Source organism: Arachis stenosperma, chromosome 9 (assembly GCF_014773155.1).
Source record: "Arachis stenosperma cultivar V10309 chromosome 9, arast.V10309.gnm1.PFL2, whole genome shotgun sequence".
In the NCBI taxonomy this organism is placed as follows: Eukaryota; Viridiplantae; Streptophyta; class Magnoliopsida; order Fabales; family Fabaceae; genus Arachis; species Arachis stenosperma.
Window position 1 is genome coordinate 36480029 of NC_080385.1, and position 26384 is coordinate 36506412.

Below are 26384 nucleotides of genomic sequence, written 5' to 3' on the forward strand. Positions count from 1 at the left end.
CACAAAGTAATACAAATACTAAAATTACTTTTAAAATTTCAAAGTGATAGTAAATTTGTTCCAATTAAATTTTTTTATTGTATCTTTATATTCCTGTATCCACATTTTTTCATATTATTTTTCTCTTTAAAAATATCACATTCTATGTAATTCTAAATTATAATTCACTTTTTTAAAACCTCAAAAAAATAAATTTTGTTAATTTTATAATACGTCTATAATTTATATCACATAATAATAATAATGTATAATATTAAATATTCTGTTTATTATAATAGTATTATAATTAGCCATGAATATGTACATGTAAAATAATATATATATATATATATTGATTAGAGAAAAATATATTTTTTGTTTTTGAAGTTTGATAAAAGTTCTAAAAATATCCCTAAATTTTATTTTGTTTTAATTTTATTTCATAAGTTTTCAATTTGCATCAAATAAATATACCCTTGATCACTAAATTTTCAAAATATTTAAGATCGATCTAACAATGTATGAAAATTATGTTTAATTTGCTTGTGTTGATGATTGTTTTTATGAAATTGTTATTGAATTGATTTTAAATTTTTTGAAAAATTAACCATTAGGGTATATTTGATGCAAATAGGTCACCATATTTGATGCAAATAAAAAATTTTTTGAGATAAAATTAAAATAAAATAAAATTTAAAATTATTTTTAAAATTTTTATCAAATTTTTAAGACAAAAAAATATACTTTATCCTGTTAATTAAAATCAAGATGATTGCAACATCAGTATATTTCAAAACTTTCCTATAAGATATGTGAGAAAAGAAAAAGTCTAAAAAATCAACAACTTTATTAAATTGGATGAAATTTCACACCAATAAAAATATTATTGATAATTATTTAATTATTATCAATCACAAAAATTGCGGACCCTAACACTTATGACGAGCAAATTCACACAAGGCGATGAAAACGGTTGAAGAGGGACAATCTGCCAATCCCTTTGACTTGAGTAGTTGAGTGACAGAAATTCAATTTATGTACTATCTAAGTATCTATCACATTTTTTTCTTCATTACCAAATCTTTCACTACAACTAAAGTCACAATCACTCTTCCCTCCATAGTTGTCTTCTAGTTGGCAAAGTTTTTGTTTTCTCGCTCTTTTTGAATCCTCTGTCTCCACATGGCATCACTCTTTCTTCCTTAGCCATATTATTACCCTCACACACTCTTCAATGCACTCCAATAATCCAAACCTTTCTTCTTCCAATGGAAATACCAAAGCCTTTCATCCTTCTTCTTCTTCTTCTTTTCATCCCTTCCTTCTCAGTTTCTACCTTTACTCCCATAGATAACTACCTTATCAACTGTGGCTCAAACACCAATGCTTCACTCTTCAACAGACCCTTCATTGCTGAAGAACAAGGTTCCACCTTTCTCTCTTCAGAAAACTCTATCCCACTCAAACTCCAAAACCCACCTCCAAATTTGCCTCTTTTGTATCACACAGCAAGAGTCTTCACCACCAACGCAAGGTACAGGTTCAACATGAAGAGAAACGGCACCAACTTTGTGCGTTTCCATTTCTACACTTTTAAAGCTCCGAGTTTTGACCTCAAGCATGCTAAATTCAGTGTCTTTGTTAATGGGGTCTCACTTTTAAGGTATTTCCAGCAAGTTAATAATAGTGTCATGGTTAAAGAGTTTATCTTGAAGATAGAATCAGAATTTGTTGAAATTTTGTTTAGGCCTGTTGCTACTGGTGGGGGTAGCAACTCAGGATTTGGATTTGTGAATGGTTTAGAGGTTTTTTCTGCTCCTGAAGATTTGGTTACAGATTATGGAGCTAGGTTTGTTGGTGCTTCTGGGGTGGAAGAGTTCAAGAACCTTTCATCTCAGGTTTTAGAAACTGTTCATAGAATCAATGTTGGTGGTTTGAAAATAACACCATTTAATGATACCCTTTGGAGGACTTGGATCCCTGATGAGGGTTTTCTTGTTTTCAAGCATGCAGCTAAGTCTGCATTTACTGATCACACACCAAATTACCAGAAGGGAGGGGCAACACCAGAGATTGCCCCTGATAATGTTTACATGACTGCTCAGCAGATGAATAGGGAGAACTCGAGTTTAGCTTCGAGGTTCAACATAACTTGGAATTTTTCTGTGGATACCGGTGGTGTTCCTCACCTTGTGAGGTTGCATTTCTGCGATTTCGTTAGCCCTGCGCTTAATTTGCTCTACTTTGATGTGTATATCAATGGCTACACTGCAATTAAGGATCTTGATTTGTCGTCCCTTACGTTCCACATGCTTGCTTCTCCATACTATGTGGATTTTGTCACTGACTCGGATGATTCCGGTATTATTCAAATAAGTGTTGGTCCTTCTGATCTTAGCAGTTCTATAAGGATGAATGCCATATTGAATGGAGCAGAGATACTGAAGATGGTCAATGTTATCGATTCCAGTGCTGCACATTGGAAGAAAAGATTGTGGATTTGGATTGGTTCAGTCTCTGGAGGAATTGTTGTCTTGTGTTTAGTTGTAGCTGCTTTTCTACTTGCTATCAGATGCAGGAAGAAGAAACCAAAGCGAGGAGCCGTCGAAAGCGTTGGATGGACACCTTTACAAATGTATGGAGGGAGTTCCAACAGTAGAATGTCTGAACCTGGTTCTAATGGATACACTGGCTTGAAGATCCCCTTTGCAGATATACAATTCGCGACGAATGATTTCGATAAAAGTTTGGTGATAGGGTCTGGTGGGTTTGGTATGGTTTACAAAGGAGTACTCAGAGACAATGTTAAGGTTGCTGTTAAGAGAGGCATGCCTGGGTCAAGACAGGGACTTCCGGAATTTCATACCGAGATAACTGTTTTGTCCAAAATTCGCCATCATCACCTCGTTTCGCTGGTTGGTTTTTGTGAAGAGAATTCGGAGATGATACTTGTCTATGAGTATGTTGAGAAAGGTCCCCTTAAAAGGCATTTATACGGCTCGTCCGGCTTGCCACCTCTCTCGTGGAAGCAGCGTCTAGAGATATGCATTGGCGCTGCGAGAGGCCTCCACTATCTTCACACTGGGTTTGCTCAAGGAATCATCCACCGCGACATTAAATCGACCAACATTTTGCTTGATGAAAACTATGTGGCCAAGGTTGCTGACTTTGGCCTTTCAAGATCTGGACCTTGTATCAATGAAACACATGTGAGTACTGGTGTGAAAGGTAGTTTTGGTTATCTTGATCCTGAGTACTTCAGGAGGCAGCAGCTAACCGATAAATCGGATGTTTATTCGTTTGGGGTTGTACTCTTTGAGGTTCTTTGTGCTAGACCAGCAGTTGATCCGCAATTGACCCGGGAACAAGTGAATTTAGCAGAATGGGCCTTAGAGTATCTTGAGAAGGGTATGCTAGAGCATATTGTTGACCCTCGCATTGCAGGGCAGATTGAACCGAGGTCATTGAAGAAATTTGGCGAAACGGCCGAGAAATGTTTGGCAGAGTATGGTGTTGATAGGCCAACTATGGGTGATGTCTTATGGAATTTGGAATATGCACTTCAGCTTCAAGAAAGTAGACAACAAAGGGAGCTGCGAGCCGGTATCAGTGCCGACGAATCAGTGAATGTGACTACAACAATTGCTCCTGGAAATTCTTCCAGCAACAGAACAATTGTGAGAGATTATTCAGATGTAAGTAGTAGTCAAGTGTTTTCCCAGCTAATGACCAATGAAGGCAGATAGAGATAGTTTCATGCTGCATGTATAAGTAACATTCTTGCATCAAAACTTTATTTATCAATTATTAAATGATATAAATGGAATTCTAGTCCAGAGTTCTCATTTCAATGGCAATGCATAGTGTTATGGTAGATGAAATTGTGACTCTGTAATGCTTCATAGAGGTTTAAAGTATAAGGTTACAGGGACACACATACATATGTTTTTTTATTATTATTATTTTAATAAATGTTAGAAAATACAATATTTCTAGTCATACGCTATTTTAACAAGGTTTTATTTCTTGGCATCCATAATTCCATATGCAAATTGAACTGGAATCTAATCCCAAACCAGTCTTCCAATCTTTCACATTTGCATGACTGAATATTATTTTATTGAGTAATTAGTTCCTAAAGAAAAAAAATAATATTTTGGTCCTCCGAGAGCAATCAGTAAACACATGATGTCCTTCTATCAATTCATCAACTAAAACTTAACGGTGATGCTTAAATATACTATTAATTACTCTGACATGTCTATCTATGAAAGATAGTCATGTAGATAACAATTTTTGAAACGAAACTTCACTTGTTTTGATAGGATTTGTGATAAATAGAGAGCAGACTCAAAAGATAATAAATGATTCCTACTAAAGTAATAATAACGAGACATGTACCACTGTAAATAACAAAATATATAGACGATTCGATTTTATTTTGCACTATTCATTGACAGAAGAACATACATATCCACCGTTTACTATCTTAGATTTTTTTTCAAAAACTAATTAGTCCAAAGTCAACAAACATCTTTTTGAAGATCTAACAAAAAAACCACATACATAAATTTTTGCGTATAGTATTTTATAGTGGGAGTAGTTATTATGTGCAATCTCTTAGAAAGCAGATTCCTGATTAACAAGTTGTAGTGCACAAGTCTGGCCACCACTCTCAACAGTTTTTTAATTGACAATTATTTTCTCTATTTTGAATTTCGTAGCAATAGGATTGGATTGGATTCCAGCTAGTGGACAGTGGAAACGTGTGCTCTCCACTCCACTCAAACAAATACTTATGGTCCAACCGAAAAAGAAAAAAAAAAAACTTATGGAAGCTGCCATGATGCCATCCATTCTCTTTTTTTCTTTAGCTATATAGTAAATGATAGTTACGGCAAAGATGATAGAATATGATTAAGAACTTTCTTGCTACTCTGTATAATGTGATTTGATGAATATGTGACAGTTGATCAATCAAATCAACAAGGTCCCCCCCCCCCCCCCCCCCCCCCAAATAGCTCACCAAATGGTTTAGGGGATAGTGCGGAAAGTGTATATTTTAGATACTATTGCGGTGAAGTGTATCTTACATATTTTATAATTTTAATATATTACTAGTGGGAATTTTAAATTAGAATAATGTTATACATCAAGTCTTTTTGTTAACTAAATTTAATTAAATTGGTCTAACAATAAAATTAATTTAACTAATATTATTTTAAATTTTTATTATTTAACTTGACTAGATTTAATTGATAAAAAATTTTGAATGTGTAGTATTACTCTTTAAATTAATATTTACTGAAAGAAGTTTAAGAAACCAATATTAATTAATTCAATTAATTTAAAAATTATCCAACAATTAGAAAGAAATATTTGAAACTAAAAATATTTAAAAACTCAAGTAAAAAGAATATTTAAGGGTGAAAAAAAATAAAAATCAATTTAAAATTTAAAAACTAAAATTAATAATTAATAATTTTAGGATTTACTATTTAATATTTAGAATTTAAGATGTCTGAGTTGACAACGAGAAAGCGGTTGCTGGCGATGGTGGATGGCTGGTAGACGTGTAGTGGATGAAATTATGTTGTTGAAAAGAAGGAGAAACTGTGAGAAAATGTAAAAAATCATTTAAAAAAAAAAAGATAGTAAGTGAGCTTATTTGGCTGTGGCCTGTGGCACTTATTGACTGAAGTTGACTGACCTTTTGTTGTCCTTAGTGAAATTATAGTTAACTAGATTGAAACTTGCGTGACGGAAAAAGAATATATAAATAAAATTATTTTTAGTGTAAAAAAATAGAGTAATTTTAAATTGTTTGATAAAATTTCTTTGACATAATTATTTAGGTTAATTTTAAAATATACAATAAATACTATACAAAAATAATAACAACAAAATCTTATCTTATTAAATAAAATTAATTATATAATAAATACTATATTACATATAAACTTACAATATAACATGTTTGTCTTTATTTTGTTTTTAAATATTTACTTAGAAAATAATCACAAATATATGAATTTATTTTTTGCATTTTATGACATCTTTAGTACAAGAGAAAAACAATATATATCCATAATACTTAAATAATGAAAAAATAAATAAAAATTATTCTTTCACGTTTATTTATTTATAGATGTATACAATTTTTCGTTTTTACATAATGTTTTCAGTTTTACACGCATTAATATAATTAATTTTCAAATTTTATCATTATATTATTAAAAGCTTCTAAATGAATATAATTCTTGTTAACAGCTTGGTTGAAGCATCCAAGTAGCAATACCAGTAGTACTAAAGTATCATCTAGTAATGCACAAGTTGAGAAGAAAAACAATATCGCAGAGAAGTGCTACTGATACCTATTGAATTTCATAATTCATCAGTCATCTACATTTTAATCATTTTCTTTCATTACCTTTCGAATTTCTGTACAAAAACAAGACTGGAATTAGTCTAGAATTCAGCACCTACCTATTAACAAAGCTCAATCTGAGCAAAAGAATAAATATGGATGTACACTTAGAATCCCCCCCTCCCCTTTTTTTGTTACACATACAAATAGTCACTCTAAACCCCCTCCCTCCTCTTTCTCAACCCGTTTGAAACGTGTGAATTTTATTTGAATTGTATTCACAAACTGCAAGATCAATTCTTCCATAGATCTTGTTGCAGTTAATCCTGGGAAGTGGCAGAATACTCAAAAAGGAGACGTTTTGATGGCGCAGATTGTAGGAGCACGCGCAAGCGACTCGTTAGCTGATAACTCAAGGTCCACTGCATTGCCATCTCGGATTCCTTCATCTGCCTAACGATTGAAGCCTGAAACCAAAGTAGACTTCAGTGCAGGAATTATCGGAGCAACCAAACAAGAATATTCAGTTTCTAATATTGAAAAGATTTTGAATACCGTGATGTATCCCACAGAGAATAAAATAACGTGATGTAAATAAATAAATTATGAAGTTTAGTAGTGATTACTGAGCCAGACAACAATGCTCAAACCTAATCCCTAAACTTTCAACTATTTTTATCAAAGAATTCTTATTATGAAAACTTTCATGACCATGATCAGAAGAGACCATTTTCATCTGCTGATTTATTTATCAAGTATTACAAATATACATCTCATATCTTCCCTCAATATGTAAACAGACTGATGAGAGAAATCGTTGAAAGTAATAGCAAGTTAGCAACCAATTTCATCGGAAGTAAATTTTCAAAAGAAAACTAGTTTTATCATGACTACCTGAAGGCGTTTCCCTAGCTGGACTTCGACTTCTGTACCGAACGATATATTGCTCGTAAGTAACGAAAGAGGATCAACTGCAGTATCGGCAGAAACCAAGCTAGGGATCTGAGGCGCATAAACTACCCTCCACCTAGCCTGGCCAAACTCTCCCTTCCCTTCTATTCGTGGCATCAACTTTTCAAGAGTAGCAGTTGCAAGTTTTTCAAATGCAAGTTGGCCGTTGCCTTCCAAAATTGATTCTGCTAACTGACTCTCAAATCTTCTGGCAGCCTGCATGAAACAGTTAGTAAGATCATGTTCCCTAATAATCAAATCAGGTATTTAAATTCATCGAAGCTATTAACTGATTCCATAGAGAATTTATGTGATCAAAAGAATGTGACTGTTGAAAAGAGACAGAAAAGATATAAGATCCCTGCGTTGTTTCAACTGGGGATTTCAGAGTTCAACCGGTTTAAGATGCTTCTCCAACACTAACAGGACAAGACCACTTAATGAAAGGCCATTGAATGAGGCATAAGGTATGAAATAAGTGATTTTGTACTTCAGTTTGCATAACAAAATAACATGCTAACCCAATACTTTTATGAGATTTCATTCTTTCAGTAATCGTTTGAAACTAGCTTAACTATTTTCTTACCCTTGAGGCTTTCTTGTATTTGATTAATAAATTATGTTGCTGGGACAGACTGAAGTGAACTTACAAAGCCGGGAGGAAAAAGAATCAAATTTTAGTCAGAGACGAAAGAACAAGGAAACAAAATGATTACTAAGTTTGAAAGCTTGAAAAATTAAGTCCAAAGTCCAAACAGAGAGCAGCTAAATCAGAGTAAAAACTTAGAAATGTCTTGTTTTGCATATCAAAGTGAAATTCTTGAAAAACACCAGTGTACATGGGGACCCTTTATGTGTTGATTTTGAAAGTAGCAATACAAGTTACAGTTCAGCTCCAAATTCATCACAATAACATGGGTGCAGCAATGGCTTTTTACCTCAGTAGGCGACAGTGCATCCTGTTCCACAGAATGCGTTGAGGTCACCACTAGCTTGTCCTGCCAATGGCTAGCTCGACCTTGAATTCTAAATTGCCACTCAGATCCAACCAAGGCTAAATCTAGCATAGGATCAAGTCCGTACTCAGGCTCAAACTTTGCGACATTCAGGTGTTCCCTTTTCAACCTCACCTGATTAGTAACAGACGTTATGAGCATGAACAATGGTTTAACAAAGTTATAAATAAAATCTGATCTGCTAGAAACAGGGCAGTGGCATAAAATATTTGATTACACTAACCTGTGTTGCAACTAGATCAACTTCACCATTCTCAAAGGCGAGTATGCCTCTAGGTTTTATACATTTGGGATGGGCAAGACCATTCAACTCAAGCTCTCCACTTACAGCAAAACTCAGGATTAACGGGTAAACTATCTTCAACTCTGGTCCAAGCACAAGTTTCAAATCACTAAGATAGACTTCTATATTTGGATTTATCTGCACCTGCTCCATGTCCTTTTCAACTTGACTTGTCTTCTTAACTGCCATTTCCCAAAATAAAAATATCATAATATGTACAATGGCAGTCATTCTGAAAAATATAACATCATGAGCCCACTAATTAATAAAAAAAAAAGGTTTGATCCTGCCACCCCTGAAGCTGTATAAGTATCATGATAACAGGGGAAAAAAACCAGTTTACTAACATCTTTTGGAGGGTTATACTACAATAATTGAAAGAACTAACACAATGATTCATTGCAAATGAACTATGTACAGAGAAATTTTGGTGACTTTGCCTGACTAAAAATGCCAGGAATTTCAAGGGCAGTTTTGTGCTGACACTGGTTATCTGCTATGAAGTGACTTGAGTATATGCTTGGCTAGTAGCTATTTTTAAATTCAGAAGGGTCACATTACCAGACTTGAAGAGAATTAGCATGTGTTTTTTCTCAATTGACTGATTGCTTTCTATAATACAACAAAGCGGCTTAGCTCCATATTCCTTCCTAAAAAGAAAAAATCTGTAACATATACGCGAATGAATATTTTTCCATTACAAAACCAGAAATATTTTATTGCAAATGTATGTGCCTCAGAAGGCCTTATATCACTTGATAATTGTGTTATGCTACTAGAGTTTTGTAATTTACAATGAGCCGGCAACCTTTTGTGCACTTTAAGTTTGCTAGGATATTATGGAGTAGGTTGTTTTTGCACTTTAGGTTTTATCACTCAAGATGGAATTTTCATCAAATAGGGTTTGAGGTTTTAGCAGCAGTTAGGACTTAGGAGCACAAGCTGTTGATGAGTTGTCCTCCTTTTTTCTGAATTGTGGTACAAGGAGAATTTCAAACACCGATCTTTATCTATCTTTGGAATAGGGTATAGTTTCTCTAATAAGAACTATATTACATTTATACTGTTGTATGCTAGTTGCACCTGATAATCCTAATTTATAATGACTTTGAAGAGAAAATATTAAACCTTCAAAATCATTATTTAAGGAAAAGTGGATTGCACAAGCATGATTTAGAATAATTCTAAGGTGTGTTTCTCATATGCATGAAGACATTAGATCCTATATGTATCAATATAGATATCGAAGAGGCAACTCTAATTATCTGGAAAGGGTTACATTTACAGTAATAAGGGAGTAGATTCTCATGTAAAACATTCAACAGTAGATTTATAAGGAAAAAGAAGATCAAGTTCATGAACAGATGCACAAGTAAATTACTACCAGAGCTACCAGATTGTGAAATTTGGGTTGTCAAAGTAGCAGGTTTTGAGCTGAAAAACCGTGAAACATATCTTGAAGCAAATGCTCGACTAACACCACCAGCAGGTAGAGGAGGCTGATTTGATGGAAATCTATTCGAAGCAGCACCACCACCCTTATCACCCTTATCATGTGGCAAATATGCTTCTCCCTGACTAAGTTTAATATTCCCAGATATGTTTGGTTGCAACATAGAGCCAGTTATTTGCACCTGGGAATCAACCTGACCACTAACAGAAGTAGATGTTTTGATAAGAATCATGATATATACCAAGATTTAACGGTCACATAAAGCTGTATAAACCCATCAATAAGCCAAGATATATCTTAAGAACCCTTATGCCAGGAGAAGAAAGCAACCTTAAGATATTTTTTGCACGAACTTCCAGAGCTTCACACTTCAACTCGATCTTGTCATTGAGGGCTGCTTCACTAGTTCTGAGAGGAAGGTTCCCTTTTACAAACAGCTTCCCTTTTCTGCTTACCCTACTCTCCAGTGAAGCAATGGATAATCTGTTTGATCTCACATTAACTGTGCCACCAAAGTTCGTAAGTGGCTTCCGCAACACCGGTGAAGAAATAGATGCCCTGTGGAATGATGCATATCCATTAAGCACCGGTTGATCAACTGTGCCTCGGACCTATTAATTCAATTCATATGGGAAAAATTAGAGAAGAAGAGAGAAGAAAGAAAACAACTGAGTTATATTGATACCACCGACCTCAAGCATCACATCAGCATTGCCATGAAGCCAATTGGCATAAGGAGATAAAGCAGTTACCAACATCATTCCACCATCTTTTATATCAGCATCAACCCTAACTTCTCCAGCATCTAAGATTTGCCAATTTAAACCTTTTAGGCTTTCTGTTATTTGACTATTCCAATCTTCTTCATTTCGGTCTCTGGAAGCTTTTTTGTCATTGGCATCATCACCAGTCCCTCTATTCCTCTCCTTCACCCATTCAGGAACCCAATTAAACCCACTTTTATCTAGCTCTACATCTTGCTGTAACGTGTTATTTTGCACAAAAGCAACAGGAATACTTCCTTGAACTAGAACATGACCATTTTGGATTATAGGTTCAAGTTTTGCATTGAATACAAAACGACTTGTCGAGGTTAGAGAAGCAACAATTTCAGCCCTTCCAAGATCGATTCCACCAACAGCACCATCCAGGAGCCTTACTTGCACATCACATTCTGGTTTTGCTAAACTTCCTCTAAGATCTCCTTCCATATGCAATATACCCCTAATTGGGGCTAGCAGTTGCCGCAGAGAATGAACAAGATCCATTGCTGTAGATTCAATTACCTGAACTACAGTTGGGACCAGACTAACAGGAAAATTTAAAACAGCAAAATGAAGGTTTGTTTTGGGCCCTAACAAAGTTCCATCAGCATGAACGGTGGCATTGTCCTTTTGGATGAAAATTTTTTCCAGGTGCAGACCATCATCATTACTGTATGCACCAATGGCTAAAACACGCTGAGTTTTGTACTCTCCCCACTCCCAATCCTCCCCATGAAAGTCAAATTCTGCCTGAAATGAAATAGAAGAAAGCGGATCTTTAAAATAAGATGATTTACGCCAAACTCCAGGAATACAGACAATAGTAATTTTTACCAGGGTGTCTCCATTCCCTCCACCACTTGCATCAAGAGAGCCACGCCAGCGACCTTTGAGTTCTGATAAACCTGGCAGGCTTAAATCTTCAAGAACCACATCTTGTGATGGAACATGATGCCCCCTTATTAGCTGCAAGTCATAGTTTATTACAAAGATTAATATTTTGAATTAAAGAAATAAACATAATATTTTGGAACAAAGATAAAATATAATGATCCATTGGCATTACCTCGAGCAACTGTTGAAGATTCGCAGAATATAATCCCACCGTCTGCAAACCTTGAATAAAAAAATCCTGCATAGATGTAGCATGACATGGAAATCAGTAATCTTTTTTAAAAAATAAACTATATAGGATGAACTACAGGTTTTCAGATGAAGACACCCCATATACTGGGATCCTTTTTTCTTTTAGCAGACACTAGTCTTTAAGTCAAACAAGTGTTAGTCATTTTGTTATGAAAATCACTAGTCCCAAAAGCTTAACTTGATAGGAGGAGGCACATGAATGGTTATATCTATAAGACGTCCTTTCACACAAGAGCCTCTTCTAGATTTGCGTAAATTTTGCATAGGCCTTTTGTCTTATGATGAAACTATTTTCTTTTGGGGGCAACAAGAATCAAACTCAACCTTTTGGTCAAAGAAGTTCTAATACTATGTCATGAAACCACTTATTTCAAAAGCTTAACTTGATAAACATGAACCAGATACATGAATTATCAAATTCTCTCACTTACAGTATATGTTGCTACCTTCATTTGTGGAGATAAGACAGCATTCATCTCTCTTCCTTAGATCCTACCAAAGGTGGGGACCCCATGCAATTGGCCACCTTTTTGTGCATTCTTTCAATTGTTCTAGTTAATTCAAGTGCAATCCAAAAGGAGAAAAACAAACCATGTATGAATTACCTAATTTGTCTTATCTTACCTAGTTACTAGATTATTATTACTATTATTAATTCCTCCCTGATTTTAGAGAAAATTGCTCTTGGAGAAAATATCTCAATCAACTGAAATACACTGCAATAGCTACTTATGACTGTAAGGAACCTCACAACATAAGGTTTAATACCTTTGATCTCGAAAGAACGGCAGGGTCAGTACTTCTAGAAAGAAGCCTCGCAAGAGGAAGCATCTCAGCAACCTCAGCTCTTGGAACTTCAAGTTTCATTCTCCACCTGCCCATTGAGGATATAAAGCTACCAAGATGGCCAGACATGAGCTTTTTTATAAAGCGATCCCCTTTTATGTCAACAGGGTTACGATCTCGGGAGCCAGGTAACACATATTCACCTTGAAGTTCATAATGACTGTAGCTTTGTTCCAAAGCAGCTTTTTCAATGGTGATCTGAACAACAGTGCATCCATTTACGATCAGTATTAAACATAATTGTGCACCATAAAAAAAATTGACACCCTAGATCTGACAAGCTTTGGGCTCATTAGTCATTACAGTGAAAGTCACTGAACAGTATAGAAAATCAACCATGTACACCTCTTTTTGGGAAATTCTATACGGCAATCATAAAGTTTTGATTATTTAAAGGAAACAAAATTGCAATTTCCTTATGTTATTACAACCTGAATACACAAAGGTAATCAACTAGTCTAGAAAGTTGCAAAGATAAATATTGATCATTTCACTCACAAATAGTAAACACACACACATGCTGACACCTGCATATATTCAAGACAAATCTTAACTCTTCAGGTGCAGGAAATAAGATGAAATTAGGCACTTACAACATCTCCACTCCACCTAGCTGCCACATCTAGGGCTTCACCAAGTACACCACTGAATTTTGGCCGAAGTACAGAGAGAATGCCATGTCCTCTTCTCTTTTGAAGATTAAGCTGGATTTCTGCCTGAAAGCAAATAAGGTACCAGCTGAAAAACAGTAAAACATCATATACTCCTTTTATGACATAACCATTCAATAAGCCCTTGAGCAGGTTATCACTCAAACAGAACCAAGCAGAAGGGGAGAGGTGAAATCAAGAAAAGTGAGGCGGTAAAAGACTGATGGTAAACAATTTTTTTATGCATCAAAATTATTTATTCAAACTTTCATGATGCCTGTGCATCTCTCCTCTATGCACATCTTGCAATGCTTCATGTTAGAGACATCTATACTACTATGTTCCCTTATATTCTGCTGACCTTTCTCTAAAAGAAAGCCACGGTTTGATTTGTATAGCAAAATTTTTATGTCATATATATTTTACACCCACATCCCTAATAGCTCTAAAAAAATGACAGTCCGGTGCACAAGTATCCCACATTAACGCTGCCAAAAGGTGTAATGTACACAGCCTAACCTAACAATTACATCAATGACTGTTTCCACAGCTTGAACCCGTGACCTTGAGGTCACACAGAGACAACTTAACCGTTGCTCCAAGGCTCCCCTTCACATCCCTAATAGCTCTACTAACATTAATTAAAATTTTCTAGGGCTTTTGCATAAGGGAGCATGTTTGAATTGTTTCAGCCTTTTTCAATAAAAGATATATCTTTTTTGTTATGCATGGCCTGGAGAAGGTCCCACCCAACCTAATGCAGCATCAATCACCAATTTCATGGCTTTAATCCATGACCTTCAGGGTAAACGGAGACAACTAAATTGTTACTCCAAGTCTTCCCTTTAGTTCATTAGTTTTCTATAAGCTAGAAATAAAGAAAGTAAGCCTTCATGAACAATTCTTTAAAAAACCAAACACATTATAAAGAATTACTTTCTGTAAGCTACAACAGATACCTGCTAACTAATAATAGCCTTAGCTTGGCCTCCACCTAGCAGCTTAAGATTTAGGGATGTGTATTAACTATAATAATCTTTGCTTGTTTACCAGATCATCTCTTACATGAACTCCCTATAAACAATCCGGGGTCAAACCTCTTGAATTTCTCACAATCGAATTGCAAACTCTATTAAGATTCAGATATACATAGGAGGCACAAGAGAGGGCGACGTTAGGAAACAATGTGGTCAATAGGTAATATGATGTCTTACTCTTTGTATAGTTCCCCGGAGAGAAGCAAGCTCCAACTCATCAAGTGGAAATTGCCGTACCTAGAAGTGTGCCCCAAATAAGCAAGGAAAAGGAACATAATAAATTTCAATTAATTTTTCTCAAACTTATAGTGACCCAAAATAGGACAGCGCAGAAATGAACATAGATCCAAACACTGAACCTAAAATTAAAAAATATAGCTACCTCCAAGTTAGCAGAATGAAATGGCTGAAAACCTGCATTAACCTTCAACTGCCCTTTCTGAAGAGAAATGGACAATAGTTTTCCATTTATGAGACCATCTTCGCTACTGGGCTGTAGTGGCCCTACAAACTCCACTGCAAGACTTTCATCAGGCCTTCCAGATGCATCCAACTGTATGAAAAATTTGCCAATATGAAAAGGGCGTTAGGAAATATCTAGGTATTGTATAAAGCCAGACAATATAAAATAGTCTCCCCATAACAGACCAAAATGGACAACATAAGGATCTCTACCTATCACAAAATGACAAAAATAAAAACTGTTACATGAAAACTTGGATGAAATATGGGGAAGGAAAATATTTCACTGCTTTAGCCATCATGAAATAAATACATCTGGATCTACTTTGAATTCACTGTGCCTAAACTTTTACTAAACTGATATAAAATCAAACAATGCCACATCATGAATTAACTTTTTCACACTGTCAATGCCACACCTCACATATTATATAACCATGGGAAATGTGAACATATAAGAAGTTAATTCACAACTTAAAATTGAAGGGAATAATAATAATAATAACAATAGTTCTTGGTAAACCAATTTAAGATCCATTAACCATTCAGGTTGCTAAACAAGTGGTCACTCATTACTTAACCAATGTGGATAGTTTAACAAAGAATTTTTGAACTTTTCCCCCAAAGATTATATTTGGTTGAATCTTTACTAATGCCGATTTAACCAAAGGAAAAGAAATCCATGACCATGAGTAATAACTCAATGAAACAAATTTTCGAAAGGAAGTTTTATTCATCACCTTGATACAGTCTGACGAAACTCTCAACTGTCCAGACAGTTGAGGTGCAAGCATCAATTGATTCAGTTTGAGATCAGATATTGAAATGTCACCAACAAGGCTATCTGCACTTCCTTTCTCCAACATCGTCACATCATGCCTGTTATTTTCAAAATTCTGCCCAATAACATTGCTATTAGGCTTTAAAACCTTTCCATGAAACTTGATTCTTCCTGTTGATTTCAGAACCAAAGGTCTTGGAAAATCCAAAGTATAAGTGGAAACCAAACTGAAGAATTCAAACCCACGCATACGCAAATCTAGCTCAATTCCATCAACAGTAAATGGAATGTCTCTTGGTGCATTAAATTCATCTCTCTTAACGGCAAAATCATCAGAATAGGATGTCAGGACTTTCATATACAAATCAAATGCAGCAGAAGCAGAATTAACAGTAATGAAATCATGTGAGATTATGATATCTCCTCTAGCGTCACTAAAAGACCCTACTGCTTTAGGTGCAGTCCATTTAATATCAAATCTCCTGAAATAAAATAAACTAAAATTACAAAAAACTACTGACCGAAGAAATAACATTAGAAATGGGAAAGAAGTATCAACAAAACGTATTGGTAGAAGCCAAGTATAATACCTCCAGTAAGGAAGGGGAAAAAACGCCAAATCAAAAACAATAAAATAAATATATAATAAGTTAACAAAAACAAATTATTGAAACTGAAAAAGTGTAAACTTACGGTCTTAACAAAGCTCCCGAAAGTTTTGTCTCTCCATTTAAAACCCCAAATTTGAGTGGCATCTGATGGTGATAATTGGGAAGGTAACGAAGCAAGATTTTTTCGAAGGCCAAACTTCCAGATAAGTTAACATCTATGGCTGTCTCATCCTCCTCTCCCTGACAACAAAACAATGGAATGTATGGGCACAAACTCTAGACAGAAATTGCAGTAATAATAACACAGAGAAAAAGTATAAGGAACCAACTTTTAAATAGCCAACATTAGTTAAACTTTTTTCTTTATTATAAAATTACTTTTTTAACACTCACTTTTTGGAGGGTTTATGGTTAGGATTTTAGAATTTAGGTTTAGGATTTAGTTTAGAATCTAAGATTTCGGGTTTAAAATTTAAGATAAAAGAGTAACTTCAAAAACGTTAGCTAATATTGGCTGAAAATAATTGGTTTCCTAGAACTAAAAAAAAAAGGGAAAAGATATTTTGTTAGAAACGGTATCTAACAATAGAGAAGATGAAAGTAAGCATGCTGTATGCCTTAGACTGGGGTCTTAGGACAAAACTTGCCCAGGACTTCTCTGTGATTCCTCAATATTCACAATGGAAATGCAAAAACAAAAAAGCAAGTCCTTGGCATAGAGAAACCCTTCGGCCCTAAGCTTCACTCTCCAAAATATCACCATCTTCTAACCATGTAATAACTTCTACCGACGACAGCAAATCGCTACTCATCCTCCCATTCCTCTCTCATCCAACTCAGAATAACAACCTTCCCTGTTGTCCTTACTCTATTAATGGGCCAGAGTGGCAGCTCATGGTCCCTATAATTGCTAGAGTAAACCTTACCCTTACCCAATTTGATTCTTGCATCATATTCACATTATCAAACCTACTATTTCCTGATTGTGAGTACATAATTATAATTTTCCTATGTCAAAATGGATTGAGGAATAGATTTAGGTTGCAGCTGGAAGCTGGAGTTTTGGAGAAGAGAACAGTTTGTAGAGTAAAAAGGACTTCAAAATGCACTTCAAGTTTCTACTCTACGCTGCCCTGCTATCCCTCCCCCCTTCTTCAAAATCAAAACTCACAGACACCCCTTTAAGTCCATGAAAAGGAATAAATTGGCACCCTTCGCGACATCACATTTCTTTCCCTACCCATGAAAAGGGGAAAAGGTTGCAAAGTGAGTGTATATAGTGGAGTTCCAAAATTACACGACTGTGTAAATGCTTTCAAGTATTTCATTTTCACCCCAACCACCCCCCCTCCCAAAAAACAAAAAAAAAAGGAAAAAAAAAAAACAAAGAAATAAATAAATACCAAAAAGCTATGTGTCACAAGGTGGGTTTGTATATTGGGGATCCAACAACCATGGCAAAAGCATTCAAGCATTTCAAGACGTTAAAAAAAGGAAAAAAAAAAAGATCAGTACTTGCTTAATGAAAGCATACCCCATGGCACAAGCCACAAGGAGGAAGGAAAAAAAACAGAACAAAACAGGTTCCCCTAGAAAGTATTTATATACCTCTGGACATAACCATGCATTCCCAGCCCCTCGAATTTCACCTCCATCCACAAGGGTTGCCCTAATTCCATATAAATCAGCAACCTGCAATGCGCATTGCAAGTCTTACCATAAGATAACATAACACTTAAAAAATGAGACTGTACTCCAAACCACCTGTGTAGAATTATTACCCCCTTCAACTTACACAGTTATCAGTGTTGAAAGTAAAATTGGCAGATGCATACGAAAATGGAATACGATCAAATGCTGCCAGCGCACCAGCCTCTTTACTTTTAGCAAGTGCCTCAGATGCTAAAGATTCAGGAGTATCATGTAAAGTAGAGAATGTCCTAGAAACCATTCCAGTGCCAACAAATACAGGAGTATCCAGTGGGCCTTGACAATTAAATAGAGCAGTGACAGATCCAGCTAGCTGCAATCAGTAAATCTCAATAATGGAGAACAAAATGAGTACTTCAAGGACCAAGATCACACAGACAAATATCATTTTTGTTTTCACGAAATGAAGTTGAAACTAATCAGAGTAGGTTTGTCATGTGCTGTAAATTCTCAAATTCCAAAATCCCTTTTATAATGAGTAGACAGCCTTTTTGTTGTTTTGATTTCTGAAAAATCTGAAGTAAACTTTATTGAAAGTTCAGCTTTCAACAACTATCATAGGAATTAATCAAAGGTGAACTTGCATAGAGCTTCAATGCTACCATTTCACATTTAAACTCAAAAGCTCCAGAAAGAAAATTGACCATCATAGAATAATCAGTTTACTCAACCTTTCAAGTATTAAACTAATGCAATAAACACAAGAAAGCATACCGGGAACAAAAGAGGTCTCATCTTGAAAGTTCTCATTAACGCATTTACTTCAACACCAGGAACCTGGAATTTTGATCAAATGAAGTAGGGCACATGAGAACAATTCCAAAACTATCTACCATGAATTAATCCAACAATGTAAGGAATCCGTGAAATGAACTGTAGATAATAACATTGGAATGAGAGTTTACCACGTTTTCTCGTTAGACAACTACCAAAGTAAATATCAACTGCAGTTTTCGACAGAGGATACAGGTTGAACATGTTTACTTTATTTTCCAAATTATGGCTCAGTTAAGTACACTCAACTGTGTCCTTCAGTACTAAACATTTCAAGGATATTTGACCAAACACAGAATTTATTTATTAAAAAAAAATACACTCAATACCTGACACATAAGATGAAATTCTCCTTCTTCGGGATGGATGCCAAAATCTCCTGATGCTTCTAGAGGAACACTACCAAACCAGCCATTTGCATTGTGCAAAAATATTCTTTGACCACGAAAACACAAACTTGCTGATATGTTCTGCAACAACACAAAATACAAATAAAAAGGGAAACCAAAAATTCAATAATTTAATTTCAAATGCATGAACACGAGCAATATTTAAAATGGGTGGATGCAGATCAATGCCCAAGAACAGTTTTTATGTGCTTAAAGATATACAGTCAAATATCATTTCTATGTTGTTGAATATAGAGTACTTTTGCGAGTGCAGTGGTCAGTTCCCATTCAAAAGAATAGCAAATATGTTGCAAGCAGAGCCTGCAGTGTTAGGGTGAAAGAAAGACATACAGAAAAACACGATGGAGCATCCAATAGTTGGAAGTTCAACCCCGTCACATCAAGCTGTCCATGAAGATTTGGAAAATTTTCACCCTTTGACATACACAAGTGAACCTAAACATAGCAAATAATACATCAAACAGGTGAAGTTATGTCAAATCTGATGAACAATAGGCAATGTAGTAATGTGCAATTTTGAATAATCTACTATGTAGATGAATCCATGAAAAACAATTTTGAAACACAATTTTAATCCAAATTCCATTACTAATCTTTCCCCTAATCAAACTCAAACTGAAAACAATGTAACAACACCAAATATAATTCAAAGGTAACTGGATTTAGGTTAGAGAAGCACCTCCCCACTGGCCCTCCCTTCAGACCATCCAACTGGAATTTCTAGGATTCTTTCAAACAGCTGCATGAACTCAATCCAGGCTTGAATAAGAAACCCACAAAACTTGAATGATAAAGAAGGATTACATGAAGATACTGGAACTTCAAGTCACTATATACCTTACCGGGACAAAGAAATTGTCAATTTTCAAATTAGCATGCCATTTCTGCTCAATAATGTCAACATAAACATCAGCAGACAACCAGCCACCATCTTCAGATATGACATCAGACCTCCAAGTCTTACAATTTCCACTAAGCTGTACATTTACACGGCTGTAGTGGTTATTAAGCTTCACATGGCCATTGACATTCTCCATCTCCCTGAAAGTAGAAGTGTATATTCATGCACACTGTCACTTTTTTGAAATAAGACTGCAATTCGCAATAAAAAGGCATCTTTTTATTATTTACAATCACCAAGACTTTGATGAAACAAGCACAGAGATGAAAGAAAAGATTAAGAAGTAATAGTGTAAGATTGTAATAAAGAAACTTGGCCAAGGGGTTCAATGCAGAAAATGTGTGTACAATTGGTAAGAACTGTCAATTGAGAGTGGATTCTCAAATTCATCCAAGTGCTAACTGGCTCAACAGTATTGACAACCCTAGCTGGCTAGCTGATCTTACAAAGAGATACTTATTCCCTTTTCCCCATCCCAATTAACCAACTTTTGCGAGCCTAAGTCCCTTCCAAATTTACGATTTAGCCTTCTTGTCCCTCAGCCTTTGCCTTCTTCCCAACAAAAACTTTCTTATTAGAACCCGTCTTATCAGACTTCATCTCCTAGCCTCAAGTTTATATTCACTTATTATTAAAAAGAATATACACAGATAAGATTTATATCTCCGTGTTAATATCTTATAGCACAAGATTAATTACCATTCAAAAGCAATTTTAGATTTCCACACCAGTTCCCAGAATCCAGATCAACATACAAGTAACATAACTTTTTTTTTGGTGTCTTTACAAGTAACATAGCTTATAAAACAGCTAGAAATTCAGTACTTTTGGTAAGGATCTCTTATCATTGTTAACGATACTAGTATATTAATAGGTATTAACATGCTTATTAATTCGTCATTTTATTTATTATGTGTAATAAATATAGCCGGTCCCAAGCCCGGATAAAGGAGGAGGGTTGTGTTAGGTCTTCGGCAACCAACATAAAAATATAGCCGAACCCCCATGACATGAATTTATTATGTGTAATACTAACAAATGTGCAATTGGTTAAAATGATAAGTACCTTATATTCTAAGTTTTTAACTAAAAGATTTTTGGTTCAAGTCATAGAAATAGCAATACATATATGATATATGATAAAGGGAATTTTTGTGGAAAAAACCTTGTGCACCAAACCCCTTCCTCAATTCTCATTATATATGGTTGATATTAGAATTAGAATTGGTATACACATGTAACAGCACCAATAAAACAGGGAAATACTTTAATTAAACTTGCTTGAATTAAATCAAGGGAAGGAAATAAGGACTAAATGACAGAAAGGATGAGCAGTGGTAGCAATGAGCAGTAATTCATCTAAATATAGAAGTGTATCACATCCCATTCTCATATAACAACCTCACCTCACCTCACACCCATAGTTAGCTAGTTATGCCATCAGCAGTAACGGGCCCACCTGTGCTCTCCTCTCCTTACTGTCATCATACTTCCTTGTCTGATATACTTATAACCCTCTTAGGACCAGGCTTATTATCCTAATACTTATTGTTTTATCAAGCAATAAAAAAATAGTAGCTGCTAACTTGCAGTCAACAATGGAGTAATCACGGTGATATTAGGAGTTAGATTAGAAGCACTTACTGATTATTAGTAAGTAGTTAACTTTTAGCCTAATATATAGTTAATCAGCATGATTATAGTTGACTATATATTATAACATAGAAGTCAGTGTTTAATATTCAAACAGATGCGAAAGTTATAACCGAGACAAGTACAATATTCTGCAGTAAACAAGCAGAAACATCAGCTACACTCTCCATTTCAATATTAAAAATGAGAGTTAAGATATTCATTCAATAATATTTAAGCTGCTAAATTATAATAATCTTAATGAAAATCTTGTTTATATATATAAACTACATTACATGTGTAATTATATTCATGTGCATCTCCAGATTTGGCAGAAGCATAACCCATGTACAAATATGCATACAAGGAGTTTTATCAGAGAAAAGACAAATACAAAGTGAACCTCAGATGTAGGGAAAGGAAAGGAAATTCCATATAGATGAATTAATAAAGCTTGAAGGAGTCTTGTATGTCACCATAATTGGTTTAGGGGAAAAAGATAACATTGGTACCAGGATCTTATAGAGTCACTTAGGAGCAAGCAGAAGTGAAGATCTAAAACAGATAGATAGAGGGAAATTGGGCATCTTAAGCAGAAATTCAAAGGGTTTAAAATTGGATAAAATGAAACATCAATTCTTCATATTTCTAGCCCTCTTCTAACACCTGAATTAAACTCCAATAACGAGTGCTCCAAAGTTTTCAACTGCATGATCACAATTTTTGAAGACCAATTACTTATCTCACCACCAAAAGAACAGAGCTATTATTTACACTTAGATGGTTAAAAGTCATACCATTTATACAATGATCTAACAGACATCACTACTATTATGGCAGCAAAGCCTTATTCCATTAAGCATTACATAATATTAAAATCATACGTGATCAAGAAGTGTGAAGTAATTACTAATGGATAAGAACAGGCCTCACCTAGCTTCCCTATCGCCATATGCAAGCAGCATCACAGTAGCACCTCTAAAATGAACAGAATCCAAGGTAACAGGAAGCATCTTACTGAGGCCCTCAGATTGCAAAGCATCAACGTCATCTACATGCTCTGCAACAATATCTTCAACTTTTACTCCTACATCAGACTTCAACTTTTCGATGGGACCAGAAAGGAAACCAAACATCGACTCCTGTGTATTTCTTAAAAATGAGTGCAATCCAAGTTTCCCAATCAATGCCTCAAATGGAACTTGAAAATGTGTTGCCAATTCAGGCCTGGGCATCAGAGAATCCAAATCCTCCGGTACCAAGCTTTTTTTTACCCCAGTGACATTATCATTGATTTGACTGTCTGCAGCATGGGGTCGGAACTCTTCATGTTTCTCTGTACTATTATCAGTATCAACAGGTGCCACAATGTCTTCACTAGATTGCAAATTTTCATGTTTACTCTCTCTTGTCTGTAAATTCAGAGCGCGGACAAATTTTAAATAATCTGAATCACCATTTATGTTTTCATTTGCCGAAGGAGACCAGATTCCCAAATCTCTGAACTGTGTTCCATTTTGGTTATCAGTTCCACCAACAACAGATTCTTCATTTTTTCCAACCACGGTTTTAACTAACTGCATATCATGGTTTGTATAAGGTAAACACCCAGAAGATGATGGAGGCTCCCCAAACTTCCCAGGTGATTGATCTTGGAAGAATTTGTGCGCTGCTAACCCACTGCGTTCAAGAATTCTTCTTTTGACAGCAACACCGGATGCACAGATATCCTTCTTGTTAGGCTTCCTCTTAAATTTGTGTTTCCGATGCCCTTTTATGATTCTGGAAAAAAATCCAAATGATCTCACTCCAAATGATTTTTCCAATGCTGCATGTTTTGTATTATAATCAACACCTGTGTCCATGCAATGATGGTCATGCTTCCCCTCATTCGTACAGAAAAAAGACTTAGAGTCTGTTGCCTCCAACAAATTATTAGGAATCTCCTTCACATCATCACAATTTGGCTCCGAAACAAAATAACCTATCTGTGCAGCTTCCCTAGCCGCATCATCCCTCTCTTGTGTCCACCGAGCAACCGCTCCTTCTCGTGCAATCCTCCTGGTCCTAGTCCTATAATCAATCCCTTCTTCAGTAGAAAGGTGTCTCTGCAAGCCATCTTCAGATGGTGGAGGGATCCCCAGCCAAGTATAGTCCTTCTTCTGCACCACCAAGAGACTCGGCTGCGACAGGACCGCGTCAACCACAAACTTCCCACTCCTCAAGCTCGCAAAGGGATGAAGCCGAAGCTTCACCGTGGGGGCCTCACCACACGAAAACTCCTCCTTATGCGGCCCAAACGAGCACGACTCCAACGTAATGCTCAAAGGCGAGATCCTTCTAACCTTGCCAAACTGAAGGTCACGTTCAATGTACTCACTAACCGCCAAACAAACCGAAGGCAAGAGGTTTGCTTCAACATAAGCCTTGGCCTTATTCCTACCATACCAAGCCAAAATGCACACACCAGATACAACTGCAGTGTAAACAGAAGCCCTAAACAACATTAACCCCTCACTCCATAAATTGCTCAAATCAAAATTCACCAAAACCTTGCTCCTAAAAAAGGGTTCCCTGGTGCAATTCAACCTCGACCCACTTGTGGAACCGAGGTTCCTACTCGACAAGTTCACATTTTGGCGACAAAATTGAGGAAACCTAAATGCTTGGCTTACCGGGAATCCTTGTTTTGCAGAAACAACACTCCTACGAAGGAAACCCTTTTTTGGGAAGTTCCTTCTGTCCAAATGAAAGAGGTTCCTTTGGCTTTTTCTGAAGCTGCTGTTGTTACCATCAAAAGAAGCATGAATTTCAGTCCCGAAGAATGGGGTGTGATTCCTCACGCTCATTATCGTTTTTCTGTTCTCATAAAAAACCCTACTGAGAGGGACCAAGAAGTTCGTCTTCTTAGTCCCTTGATTCGATTCAGAATTTGCAAGGCATTCCAATTCGGAATTATGCAAGAGCAGAATGTTCTCTGTTGCGTGAATTTCAATGAATGAAACCAATTTTCTTTTTTTTGGCACGAAATGGAAAATTTAGGAAATTGGGGTTTCAATTTGTGTAAAGGGATAATAAGTGTATAAGCATGTGAAAGAATTTGTGGGACTCCTTTTGTATTTTTTATTTTTAATAAAGTTTAGAGGAATATTTAGTTGCTTGTGGCAGTTGGATTAATAAAAAGAGAAAAAATCTTTTTTAAACTTTTAACTGTATGATTGTTGAGGAGACTTACACATTGTTTGGATGGAGGGATTTTGAAGAGAAAGAAAATAGAAGGAAAGAAAATGAATGGAAAAAAAAGTTTTTTGTTGTTTGGATGAGAAGAAAAAATAGAGAGGAAAGAAAAAAATAGTGTGAGACCCACTAAATTATTTTTTTTCCACAAATGAGAAGAAAATGAAGAGAAATAGGAATAATAGAAATAAAATTATACATTTTCCTCTTATTATTAATAAAGTATAATTTACATATAACATATACAAGGGGATTAATGTAATTTTATACTATTATGATTTTCTTTCTTCTCATTTTTTTTCATCCAAATAAAAGAAAATTTTTTCTCTATTTTCTTTCTATTTATTTTCTTTTAATCAAAACAACATACAAATAACTCTACTTTTTCTTCTATTTTCTTTCCACTCATTTTCTTTCCTCTCATTTTCTTTTCTATACCCAAACAAAGCCTTAGCTTACCTTCTCATTAAATATAAAGTTTTTTCATTAGTCATAACATAATATGGTTAAACTCTGAATTTAAAAAAAAAAAAAAGAGTTTAATTGAATAAAGTGGTGCATACAAAATAAAAAACAAACAAAAATACTTAGCAAGCCAACGGTTCAATTTTTTTAGTATTGTAAAGTTAATTGTTTAATAGCACGTTATGTAAATTTAGTATAATACATTGATATGGAAGTTAATTACTAAATAAAATTGTCAGTAACAATTTGAGAAAGTGACAAATATATATTAAAAACATGGCCTAAAACATAACTAACGATTTTAGAACAAACAAAATTTTGTCCATAAAAAAAATCAGTATTTTCAATTTGTAGTGGAAATATTTGACACACACAAATCAGTACTACTAATTTCTTTTTTGTATAATTTCTAATTTTTTATTTAGAAACATTAGTAACGATTTGTGTATTTCTTTTCTATATAGAATTTGAGTAATTCATTGAGAGTATCTTTTCTTTTTTTTCTTCATCTTTTTATTTATTTTTGTTTTTTTTCTCTCTCGTTTCGAAGTGTTTTCATTTCCTTGTTTTGTTTTTTTTTTTTTGTGAGTTTATTTGTTTGGTTTATTGAAAGAAAGTTTTATTTTTTTTAACTAAGAAATGAAAAATAATATTAGTTTTAAAATTTATTATAATGGTTAAATTTTATTAGAAATATCTGAAAATGTGATATTTATGAGTAATAATTTATGTATGTTTGTTGTTTCTCTTTCGAAACGTTAAAGAGTTTTATTTTCAATTGAAAAAGTTATAATAGTAAAAACGAAAAGCAATATGAAGGCAATTATAATTTAGTTGATCCCAATCAATAAATTTTTAATAATATTAGAAAATAATAATAATAACAGCAAAAATAATAATAACCATAGT

The 26384-nt window shown here is 34.9% G+C and overlaps 2 protein-coding genes across 2 annotated transcripts; one reads left to right on the forward strand and one right to left on the reverse strand.

Moving 5' to 3' along the window:
• Nucleotides 1-1179: 1179 nt before the first annotated feature.
• On the forward strand, nucleotides 1180-4006 carry LOC130951412 (probable receptor-like protein kinase At5g24010). The gene has a single exon (XM_057880058.1). It carries the CDS (start codon nucleotides 1248-1250, stop codon nucleotides 3723-3725), a length of 2478 nt encoding a protein of 825 aa, XP_057736041.1. The 5' UTR covers nucleotides 1180-1247; the 3' UTR covers nucleotides 3726-4006.
• A 2376-nt stretch (nucleotides 4007-6382) lies between these two features.
• On the reverse strand, nucleotides 6383-24843 carry LOC130950494 (protein TIC236, chloroplastic). The gene is made up of 23 exons (XM_057879007.1): nucleotides 22707-24843; nucleotides 20083-20281; nucleotides 19920-19979; nucleotides 19571-19675; nucleotides 19160-19300; nucleotides 18771-18833; nucleotides 18142-18369; nucleotides 17955-18038; nucleotides 16429-16586; nucleotides 15695-16217; nucleotides 14875-15045; nucleotides 14670-14729; nucleotides 13399-13521; nucleotides 12728-13003; nucleotides 11880-11945; nucleotides 11648-11779; nucleotides 10742-11563; nucleotides 10380-10660; nucleotides 9981-10249; nucleotides 8537-8778; nucleotides 8236-8427; nucleotides 7241-7513; nucleotides 6383-6813 (listed from the first exon to the last, which is right to left on the reverse strand). Exons 1-23 carry the CDS (start codon nucleotides 24620-24622, stop codon nucleotides 6667-6669), a joined length of 6531 nt encoding a protein of 2176 aa, XP_057734990.1. The 5' UTR covers nucleotides 24623-24843; the 3' UTR covers nucleotides 6383-6666.
• Nucleotides 24844-26384: the final 1541 nt, after the last annotated feature.

Coding starts and splice junctions, on each gene's coding strand:
- LOC130951412 (XM_057880058.1), top strand. CDS start 1,248: ATGGAAATACCAAAGCCTTTCATCCTTCTTCTTCTTCTTCTTTTCATC.
- LOC130950494 (XM_057879007.1), bottom strand. CDS start 24,622: ATGAGCGTGAGGAATCACACCCCATTCTTCGGGACTGAAATTCATGCT. Junction 13,522..14,669: donor TCCGGGGAACTATACAAAGA/GTAAGACATCAT, acceptor ATTTGCTTTCAG/GCAGAAATCCAGCTTAATCT. Junction 13,004..13,398: donor CTAGGTGGAGTGGAGATGTT/GTAAGTGCCTAA, acceptor ACTGTTGTTCAG/ATCACCATTGAAAAAGCTGC.